Source organism: Vigna umbellata, chromosome 1, assembly GCF_029865625.1.
Source record: "Vigna umbellata cultivar VRB3 chromosome 1, Vumbellata_1.0, whole genome shotgun sequence".
Lineage (NCBI taxonomy): Eukaryota > Viridiplantae > Streptophyta > Magnoliopsida > Fabales > Fabaceae > Vigna > Vigna umbellata.
Genome location: NC_142165.1, coordinates 51,784,655 through 51,796,732, shown reverse-complemented (window position 1 = coordinate 51,796,732; position 12,078 = coordinate 51,784,655). Strand labels below are relative to the sequence as shown.

Genomic DNA, 12,078 nt, shown 5'->3' with positions numbered 1-12,078 from the left:
ATTTATTGTGAATAATCTAGAAAGGTTTTGCATTTGATTGAGAATTTACTTTGGTTAAATGCATGATCGCCCTCAAATTAATTAAGAATGTACTTTAATTAATTTGAAACTTAAACAATAATCAATTGAACAATTATCCGTGAATAACCGATGATGAATCTATCTTGGAAAAGCAGTGGAATTAGCCTATTTCATCGTAACTGTTTTTAAGTTTATTAATTGTTCTTTAAACATTCTCCAAACATCATTTTTATTCATAAGCATTGCATAACATAAGAGTCAGATATTCAAAAGCAATTCCGTGTTCGTTGGGAGACGACTCAGGGTTACTTTAGCCCTATCTACCTTCTTGAATACTACTTGGCAATACTGAAGTTGCCTTGAAAAGTAGTATTAATTTGATAGCTTCAACGACAGCCTATCAAGAAGCTATAAGAACATATGGAGTAGAGAATGGAAGGAAGTTAAAAGTTTACAAAAATGACAAAAGAAGAGTGTGTGTCAGATGTTGTGGGGCAAAAGGTAAATGTTCATGGTATGCATATTGTGCATATAAGGCAGCTGAAGATACATGGCAGTTGAGGAAGATTATAGACAAGCACACATGCAGTAGAGAATTTAACATCCATTTAATGACTTCAAAATGGTTGAGTGGGAGGTTAGAAAAGACCATGAAAGAGAATCCGAATATTAATCTATATAACCTCCAAAACAAAGTTTCTAAGAAGTGGAACATTGGTGTTTCTCGGTCTACTACCTGTAGGGCAAAAGCAATGGCTTTAAAAAGAATTGAGGGTGATTTTAAAGAACAATATAAAAGAGTTTATGATTATGCAAATGAGTTGCTTCGGTCTAATCCTGGTTCAAGTGTGAAAGTCAAGGTTGAACCTAATGAGGACAATCCAATATTCAAGAGAATGTATGTGTGTTTGAAGGCCTGTAAAGACAGCTTTGTGTCTTGTAGGCCTATTATAGGTTTAGATGGTTGTTTCTTAAAAGGAAAATATGGAGGTGAGTTGTTAACTGCAGTTGCAAGAGATGGGAATGACCAAATGTGTCCTTTGGCATATGCTGTTGTTGAAGTGGAGAATAAGGACAGTTGGCATTGGTTTTTACAATTGCTCGTTGATGATCTTGGTGGTGTAGAGTTGTGTTCAACTAACACATTTATTTCAGATCAACAAAAAGTAAGTAACGTAGCCCAATGTTGTTATATATCTTTCAAACCTTCTTGTTTTGTATTATACCGTGTATAACTTCATGTTTGGAACTGTGATAGGGACTTCTGCCAGCATTACAAGAACTTCTCCCTGGTGTGGAGCAAAGATTTTGTGTTCGCCATATTTATGCAAATTTTAGGAAGAAATTTCCTGGCCAAATTCTAAGACGTCTATTATGGAAGGCAGCCTCATCTACACACCCTGCAGCATGGGAGGCAGTGATGAGAGATATTAAAGATGTAAATCCAGATGCATTTAAACACTTGCTAGCAATTCCACCAAGGTAACATATATTGAAATCCATTCTTCTTGTTTGTTTGCCTAGTTGATTATATGTAACTGTTTTTTTCTTATGTTAGATTTTGGTCACGTTCAAGGTTTACGGGTAGAGCTGTATGTGACACCTTAGTCAATAATATGTCTGAAGCTTTTGACAGTGTCATATTACATGCAAGAGGTAAGCCCATCATTACAATGATGGAAGACATTCGTTTGTATCTCATGAAGAGATGGTCAACAAATAGACAGAAAGTAACTACATTTGAAGGTCATCTTTGCCCAAAGATAAAAAAAAGATTTCAAAAGGAATTGCACATGACTCAATTTTGGCTACCTAGGTATGTCAACATCTGCACATAAGAATTTGGATTTAATGTTCATGTTATAATTTTTGTTTCTATATATACTTATTTAAATTAGTTGTCATTGTAGTTGGGCAGGAGATAAAATATTTGAGGTCAGACACACTTCAATGATTGGTGAGAAGTATGTGGTTGACATAGACCAATTGGATTGTACTTGCAGAAAGTGGACTTTAACAGGCATGCCATGCTGTCATGCATTAGCTGCAATGAATTTCTTAAACATCAATGGGGAAGACTACGTGCCAAATTGTTTTAGAAGGTCAACATACCAAGAAACATACATCTCAATCATATACCCTGTCAACGATCATCAACTGTGGGAAATGACTTCTCAGCCTGATGTTTTGCCCCCACCTAAAAGGACTTTACCTGGTAGACCAAAAAAGAAGAGAAGGCTAGAGGCTTGGGAACTGAAGAAGGATGAGACACAGCTAAAGCAAAATGGGACTCGTAAGAGATGTTCCATATGCAGACAACTTGGTCACAAAAGAAATACATGCCCACAACGTCATCCAACAAACCAATGTGAAGCAAGTCAGCAACCTGAAACCCAGCCAACTCCAGGACCAAGTCAGGCACCACAAACCCAGAACAGTACAGGACCAAGTCAGGAACCTCAAACCCAACAATCTACAACAGGACTTTAGAAGTTATATACAACTTCACTTGTATTTTGAACATTGACATCATAGTATGATCAACTTTAGCTTAAGTATTACAGCCATTATTGGCTTCTTTGTAAACATTCAGTTGTACTTTGAACTCCATTTTGAAGTGGTTATTTTGTTAGCTGTGATGTGGGTATTTTGTTAACTATAATATGTATTTGGATGCTTAAAATCTCAATGTCAATGACAGTTTATCTTTTGGATGTCAATTTCATTTCCAATTTCTGATTATAATGTAAACATTTCCAATTTCATTTCCAGTTTATCTTTTGGATGTAAACATTACAGGTACTCATATTTTTCAGTCCAGGTCACACTTATATTGTACTTATATTTTTCAGTCCAGGTCACCTCATCTACACTTATGAGGTGCTTAAACCACTTCTTCATGAATGTGCTTAAACCATGATTGTGCTTAAACCACTTCTTCCGTTTATTTTTATTTCAAATTAAACTTCACAGTGCTTATGTTGTATATATCAGACAACATTTCAATTCATACCACAAATTAATATGCTCTTGACAATAAGGCCAAACTGTTCTTCTCATTCATTACAAAACATCATATTACAATAAACAATGATGATGTTCATCATAGTAGAACACATCATGGGCTACTAAACAAAATACATACAACGATGATATTCATCAACCCCATCAAACATACCATCCCTAACCACATCTTCTCCCTTTTTTGACAACCTGTAAGAGATTTCTCCAGAGTATTAATCTTTCTCCTTTGCCAAGCAATAATACTACCACCATCATCTACATTATCATCATTACGCCATTTAAAGAAGTTGCATCCTTGAAATTCTTCATTTCTTGTCCGTTGTTCAAAGTATCCAACCATAAACATTTAGTTAATCACTAAAACAATTTATAACAAAAATTAAACTACAAACCTTGTAATTAGGGCAGCCCCAGAATTGCTTCCCCTGGTTCTTAACTGTTCTTGCCACTCTCAACACAGCAACCTCCCCACAATGGCATATTTGGTTTCCAATGAATCCCCTCAATGAAGCACCACGAGAGCTCCCCCATGAGCAAGACGAACAACCTTGATTGAAAGACATTGCCAATACGTCGCGAAGCTCAAAGCGAGACAACCACCAACGATAAACCACTTCGCCAACCAACTGGGAACGACCAAACACGAACTCGGCCAACACGAACCGCGAAACACGAACCACGACCTTACTGCCAACTCAACATAAACATCCAAATCGTAAACAATAACAACACAGAGGAGAAGAAGAAAAATTTCAGGAAGAAGACCTCTGGCGTAATGGAGAAGAAGACCCTTATTGGTTTTTTATGTGCCCTAAATCACTGCCCTACCCAATCTTTAATACAGCAGAGTTACTTCTATCAGTAACATACACGTCACCACACACACAACAAGCTATGTCCACGTTGCAAATAATTACTGCCACATCATCAACGCGTTAACTCCGTTTCCTAATAGTTAACGGAAGGGACAAAATTGATACTAATTTTAATAACTTTGGACATATTAAAAGCACTTTCATATATGGGGACTTAATTGACATTAACCACTGAAACTGGGGACCAAAGAGGGTATTAAGCCTTTAAATAATTATCATCATAGAACGTCGAATTGAATGGGGCTTCGACGTTCTACAATTACATTTATTTATAAAAATACCACTGGTCATTTTTAACGTTGGCTATTTAGTGGTTGGACGTTATACGTTGTTTTTTCACTAGTGTTATAATCATAATTATTTGTCTTACGAGAAATATTAAATTTTTTAATAATATATGTTTACAAAAATACAAGCATTGATATTATTTTCATCTAAAATTCCAAGGAACCATCCGTTAATTCAAGAAACCTTGACAAACTAAAGTAGAATCACTCTCCAACTAAAGTTCACTACAAAAAAATTGTTATAGGTTATAAAAACCCTCCACAAATTAATATTATCTAAAATTATTATAATAAATTGTGTTAAGGCTGATAATAGTAGAGGTTCTAATTATATTTTAAAGAAGTGTATAACTTCCACAAATTAAAATACACTTTTCATCCTTCTTTTTTCCCTCCTAAACTTAAATTTCCTCAAATCTTTTTTCCACTTTCCCCTAAATTTTTCACATGTTTCATATTTTTTATTTCTCTGTCACTAATTCTGACACAATGGTTCATCATCCTTCCCAATTCATTAATCGGCCACACCATCGATCTCAATTCATTCTCTTCATCATTACTTGTTGTCTAAGTTAAGTTGCATCATTGCGCTCGCCAGCCTGGGTTCAGCAAACCAGAGAATTCGTCGGCCAGGTTCATCATTTCCTCATTAAACCTAGGCTTTCTGGTGAGTTCATCAACCTAGGTGTTTTGGTGAGTTCATCTAGGCGTTTTGGTGAGTTCATCTTCTAGGCATTGCTCGTCGACCATTAATTATCTTTACATTGTCTTCTGCCCCAACACTGTTCAGGGCCTTCATGATATCTACTAACTATTTTTTGTGTTTTGTTTCTTGGTTTTGTTTTGTTTGCACTTTATTCATTTTTCTTGAATTTATTTCTATTTTTTTCTAGTTATATGTCATGGTAGATTTAACAAATAATAGTTAATAATTTACCATGCTTTGTTAATTTTTTTAGGTAGACTTCCGATCATATAATTTATTTATGCTAGCATTTTTTTTTGTTTGACTATGTATTACCTACTCATTGTACAAGTAGTGTTTGATAACTCAACATTTATTGTATTTAGATGAGGACAAGGTCTTCTATTTTTTTCTTATTGCAAGTACTCAGATGCACCATACATAGCTTAGCCAAATGTAGAGAAGATGAAGCATTATGCGGTTTTATCAAAATTTATAGAAATAAATCTAGCATAAGACTACTTGATTCTAGAATTTATGGGTCTGAGATAAAAGACTTGTAACGACAAGAGTGCAAGTAAGTAAAGAAACCACTTGGAACACCAAATCAAAAAGTACCAAACATGAAAATTTTTGAGAAGAGATTTTACCATACCAAGTGTTACCGTGAATGTAAACATTAATGTTCCTTAATTTTTTTTATATTTACATTGTAATTGTAAATGAACGTACTTTATTTTAAATTATCAATAAAAATAATTTTGATTAATTTTTGTGTACTTTTTAATTTTATATTTTATTTATTTCTTATTATAAAAAGATTTTATTAAATTAAGAAATTATAAATGTAGGTGGGGTATTATAAATAGAGGAAGTTTCAAACATTCACAAAATAATAATCATTAATAGAAGAGGTTAACACCCTCCACAAACAAACCTCTCTAATATAACTTCGATACTAGGAGTCATGGAAAGCCTTCGCAAATTGATTGTGGTGACTCTAACTACAAGTAGTCAATTTGCGGAGGGTGAAAACCTCCGCAGATTGAAATAAAAACCTCCACTAAACAACTTTTTTGTTGTGGTTATTGAAAACATTCCTTTCAAACATGTTCTAAAACATAAATAACTCATATAAACTCAACATAAATAAATGTTTTGACCGCTAAGAAAGTTGAAAACCTACCTAGATATTTACTCGACTTCCTTTAAATATACTAGCACATATAGCAAGACAAAGACAATCCTGAGTTGCACCATGAGTATTTCACCTTAAGCCAATTAGCATATAACTAGAAAAATCCTGAGTTGCACTATTAGTATTTCATCTTAAGCCAATTAGCATATGGAACTTGCCATATAATTTGCCACATATATAGGTTAAATGTTTAGTCCCTAAAGTTTAATACAAAATTAAAATTTATGTTCCGAAATTTTGATACATTTTAGTTTCCAAACATTAAAAATGAATGAATATAATTTTTTTACTCAATTACATTAAATTCTTTTAACGTGTCTAACATGTTTTGTACTAGTATTTAAGTTGTTTATATTGTTTGATATGTAATGTGAATTGAAAAACACGTTTTATGTATAAAAAATTTAACATAATTAAATTAAAAAGATTACCTATATTATTTTTAAATTTTAAAGATTAAAATATATTAAAATTTTGGATAAAAACAAATTTTAGTGTAAAAATTGACCAACTAAAATATAGTATATGACATGATAAAGGTTAATATAGCAAGGATGGAGAAATCCCTTTGTGATTGTCTCTTGCAGGGGAATCTTTGCCTATATCCCTTGAAATCCGAAATATGTCTCTCGTATTATTGCTGGGAAAGAACTGTTTATTTTTTGAGCTGTTCATCAGAGCAAAAAATATATATATAAATAAATGACAACTTCTATTCTCAAAACAAAAAAGAGTAACCCTCTGATAATTTTGTTATTGAATGCATGCATGCATGTTCCGTACATTTTTTTAAAATAATGTTTTTTTTTTAAGTTTAGGAAAGTTATAAATTTAAAGTAAAGGGAAACCTAACACAAGTTAATGTAAATATAGGGATATGTTTGGTTTGGATTTTAGGTAGAACCCTAACATCAGTTTTAGATTTCTATTCAACCAAGTATTGATTTGTTTGAAAATTTTATTTTATCTAGTTAGAAATAAAATTCATCTTAAACTCTAATTAACTTAATATCTAAAATGTAATTTTTAACTTTAATTTAATTTGCAAACGAAGCCTAAAAATACACTTTTTCTATGTACCATTATACATCCAATCCATACGTAGGATTTATTGGTTTTGTTGCAATCAAACCAAGTCTTAATAAGGATTTTCATAATTTGTAAGATTTTTAAATACATTAAACTTGAATGGATTTATTTATTTATTTTTGTTTTTGAAATATTTTATATGAATAAAAAATTTAAAATTAATAGATTTTGATTTTCTTATTTAAATAAAATATTTTAATTATCACTAAATATAAAAAATACATAAATATTAAATAATTGTTAAAAATTAAAAAATATTAAAATTAATTCAAAATATATTAAAATTGATTATGTTTTTGTAGACGATCTAGATTCATATTATTTTTCGATAAAAGTTTATCAATTCTTTTAACTTATATTTGCAAAATGTATTCTTGATTTCTCATTAATTAATATTATTATTTGAGCACGGTTGCATTAATTAAGGTGATTTTATGATATTGATGGTTATCGTTTTTTTTTCTTTTGCAAGTTCTTTTTCATCATTGTTAATTATTTTTTTTATAAATGTAAATAAGATAACACTTCTTTTATATGATAGTTGTAAAATAAGCAGATGTGATGATATTTTTGTAATAAATAAAAGAAATTCTAAACTAAATTTAATTATAATATAGAAAGTGAATACAATAACATTTTTGTATTAAATATAAAGTTTATACTAATTCTAATTATATCTCATATAGAAAGTGGATATGGTGACAATTTTATAATAGATAAGAAAACTTTTTATATATGCATAAAAATCTTTTTATCTACATTATTGAATTGAATGTATCATATTGATTCTAATTTAGACTCAATTGAATAAAAAAGAAATATAAGAAATAAAATGAATAAAAAACTTTAATCCGAATTATTAATTAGACCTTTAACGCTGGCTTGGAAAATCTTCATGAAAAGTTTTATAAAATAATTAAAAATTAGATTATTTTAATTTATAAATTAAAATTTTAGAAATAGTTAAAATATTTAAAAAGAAGCTATACGAAAAGGTTTTATAAATTAATTTTTGCATAGTTTAATTATAACTGATGAAAATATACATTTTTATTTTTTATTTTAAAAGTGCGTATATAAAAGTTTTCTAAATATATGTTTAGCAATCGAAGGTTGTTGAAAGAAATTATCTCGAGAACAACTTTATGGGTTGGTTATATACTCCAATCATTACACATATCTACCCTTCGAATTTCAAAGCATCGATTTTTCTCACTAGAAATATCTATGTATCTTGTCATCGAAGTGGGCAAGCTTGCATCTTTTCATACTTAAACATTATTTCAACCATTTGGTTTATCTTTCAACTCTTATTTTGAGGGTTTGATATATTAAAAAATTTTCTAATTTTAAGAGAGTTTTGGGCGTATCATATTGGCATAGTTGAAATTAAATAAATAAATAAATAAATTAGTATAGTTATGACCTCTGTGTATGGTTTTTCTATTAGGCAATTAGTCTTGGAAAGACTTTGTATATTGGGTGGATAGTTTTTCGGGGAATGATTGAGTTGTGATTCAAAAAGTGTAATATTCAATGTTTTGACTTTATGTTGTTACATTAATAGTCGATGTTGACAAAGTTGCTAATGCCCTACAACATGCCCAACAAGTTTTCTAGTTTATCCATTAACACTGTTTTTTATCCTTACTCCTTAGACTTGAAATTTCAACACATAAATTTAGTATGAAAAGTACGACCATGTGCAGCAATAAAGAACTTTACGTTTTGATAATGAGTGCGAACTTGTCAATTTCATTGGCTTCAATATTGTGGTAAAACGTGTTTTGTGGCTACATGCAACACTGTCCAAACATAAATTCACTCTTTTTTTTCTATGATTAGAGCACCTCGATATTATGCTAGATGTTGCACTTAGACTCTGTTATGTTGTGTTGTGCTGTGGTCCCTTCCTTTTCCTTCCATCATTTTGCAGCATTTGTGGTCTTATTGCTTTTATTTTAATGTAAAATGGGGGAATTGGATTCACCACTCACTTTCACTTTTTCTTGCAAGCAAATGTAGCTTAGGATTCTGGATTTGGGAATTAAGTATCAACTTCAACGAGGGCATCAATGTCTCTCTGACTTGCAGAAAAGCAAAGGTATCTCTAAAGAATGTCCTCAAACTCACAACACACCACACTCAACCTCATTAATGATTTAACCAAACTTGGAATTTCAATTTCAGAAATTTCTCTCTTTGCTACACTCATTTTTAAATAACCCCACAATTCATCATTTTTTCTTTTGTTTGATATTTCTAAACATTATTTTATGCACACTCTAAACTAAACTCTTCAAGATGAAAAAGATAGAGGATTGATTGTGTTAGATCTACAGGGAGGAAGTTTACTGGACACGCTTACCTGAAATCTTATGAAAACGCTGAAACCTTATAGAACAATAAGATTTGAGTCTAATCATATAAGAAATTGAGATCATTCTTTATGTAAAACCTTAAGACAAAAATTAATAAATCTTTACATTTATACGTTGTTTCACTTTTTCATTTACCTAATGTGAATCTTGGACTCATACTTGAATTCTCAACATAACTTTTAGTAATAATGGTGAAAAGAAAAATATTTATAATATTGTTATTCTTAGAAGTCCTATATTAATTAGAAATAAGACAAATTTATAATATATAAATAGATGTAAATTTTATTTTACAATTCGATTTTATGAAATTAAGATACACTTAAAATTAACTGTTATAAAATTAAGAAAGTAAATGCCAAATAACATTAACATTTTTTCAGATATAAGAACAAATTGGGACCTCCTTAAGATGGAAGGATGAAGCAAAGCAATTGTCTAATATGATATATGTGAATGTTGATTTGGAAGACATGAAGTTTATTTATACCCTAATTCATAAGATTTTTCATCTTTAGCATAGAAAAGCATATATAAGTTTGTCTAGAAACTTCAGCAACTAAATTATGATCTACATATATGTTAGAAGAGGGTGGGGACAATAAATTCTAAGAATCTTTAGCTGACAGGGTACCAAATAAATTTTTACACTGAACAACCTGTGAGTGAGCCAGTGGGACATATATCAGCAGTTGTTGTCAGGGGTAAATGTAGTATTACAGATTAAAAACTTCTTTCTTTCTTTATAAAAAACGCATAAACTATTATTCATCACACCTCAGTAAAATTATTAGGAGTGAGAGAACCTTTTATTCAAATATTGATATATAGAGATGGCTTCTATCAATAATTTTAAGATTAAAATAATATATTTAATTTAATTATAATTTTATCGTGTGTTGCTAGAATGTACTTTTTACTAGTTGTAAAATAGCCTGAACGATGGATAATGAATAATGAAACATATTTGTTTTTTGAAATTTGCATAATTATGAAAATTTGGAGCTACACACTTCTGGCTTAGTCTATGGAATTTGTTAATTATTAATTTTGTAGATTTTTATTTAGGATAATGATACTTTGATAACATTTTAACACTGTTTACGTGTCATTCTGTAATTGGTTTATATTGGTATTTATGATTATTATTATTGATTGTGAAATGATTTTGGATCAATCATAGAATAATAAGTAAACAGTGTTAAAATATTGTCAAAAAAATATCTGAAAGTATCATTATTTTTTAATTTAACATACTATGGTAATTTATGTGATGGAGTAGGCAATGGCAAAAGGTGAGATAGAGAAAGTCAATGCCATATATTAAACTCTTTTTGACGGTTTCTGTTTTCTGTGTCATTACATAACATAACATAACAACACCCTTGTTTCACCATAATTCTATCTATCAACAATCCAAACCTTACCATTTCGATTGGAACCTCTCATTTCAATCCCCACCTTCTCTTCTACGCGCGTGTTTCTCACTTCCACCACTTTTCTTTTCATCTTTTATCTTCTTTATAAATCTAAATCGTTAAACCATGCTATATTGTGTGTCAGGTTTTAAATAAATTCAACTTCATAAATATCAAATCTTCTAGAGGATAAATTTAAAATGTATTTTGAGTTTGACGTTAAAAGTATTTTAATTTTAATTTTAATTTAAAAGCAAGAGTTAAATGGAATGGTCAGCAGCATTTTGTAGAGGAAATGAGTACTTTAAAAAAAAGGAACCTAGCATTTACAACTAGTAGATAATTATTTTTATTTAGTTTAATCATAATATCAAATCTCATTTTCTAATCGATAATTGTTAGTGTCATAACATACCCACATACCCATAGGCATTAAACAAACTAAAATTCGTTTATAAAGCTTTTGACTTTAAAAAAGGTAGTTTTAGGGTAAGTTCTAGATATAAGGTGGATCAATTACATTTATAGGATATAAAACGAAATGAAATTAGTTGATATTAAGTCGAAATTTTGAAAGAAAATAAATTACAGGATTTGGTCATTTAGTAGTTGAATCCACTGAATATGAATACTTTTTTTTTGAACTCGATGTTTCAACCCTTCTTCATTTATAAGTTATCTAGAGATTAATTATCTAGGCTTTTTTCACGTGTGGTAAAGTTCATTTCCATTATTATTATTATTATTATTATTATTATTATTATTATTATTATAGTTTTTCCATTTCTTAAATTTATCAAGTATAAATGTGTTTGCACATATATAGATATTAGTGAGAAAAAAAACATTTTATACCAACCTTTTATATCAATTATATTATAGTAGGTATAAAATGTACTGTAATGACATAATTATAATTAAGATAATATTTTTTATGCTAGTGACATAATTATAATTGGGATAATATTTTTTATACTGATCATACTTATAAATAGACACATTATTAATGTTAATAATAAGTAAAAATATCTTTTATATCAGTTCAACTATAATTATATAGAAATAATTTTTTTTACAATTTATAAACACAAACTTGCAAA

At 29.8% G+C, this 12,078-nt stretch overlaps 1 protein-coding gene across 1 annotated transcript; it reads left to right on the top strand.

The window, feature by feature from the left end:
• Positions 1–434: 434 nt before the first annotated feature.
• Positions 435–2,511, top strand: LOC148205708 (uncharacterized). Its single transcript, XM_088105040.1, has 4 exons — positions 435–1,187; positions 1,280–1,503; positions 1,580–1,837; positions 1,932–2,511. The coding sequence occupies exons 1-4, from the start codon at positions 633–635 to the stop codon at positions 2,509–2,511; spliced, it is 1,617 nt and encodes a 538-aa protein (XP_087961166.1). The 5' UTR covers positions 435–632.
• Positions 2,512–12,078: the final 9,567 nt, after the last annotated feature.

Coding starts and splice junctions, on each gene's coding strand:
- LOC148205708 (XM_088105040.1), top strand. CDS start 633: ATGACTTCAAAATGGTTGAGTGGGAGGTTAGAAAAGACCATGAAAGAG. Junction 1,504..1,579: donor TTGCTAGCAATTCCACCAAG/GTAACATATATT, acceptor TTCTTATGTTAG/ATTTTGGTCACGTTCAAGGT. Junction 1,838..1,931: donor ACTCAATTTTGGCTACCTAG/GTATGTCAACAT, acceptor TTGTCATTGTAG/TTGGGCAGGAGATAAAATAT.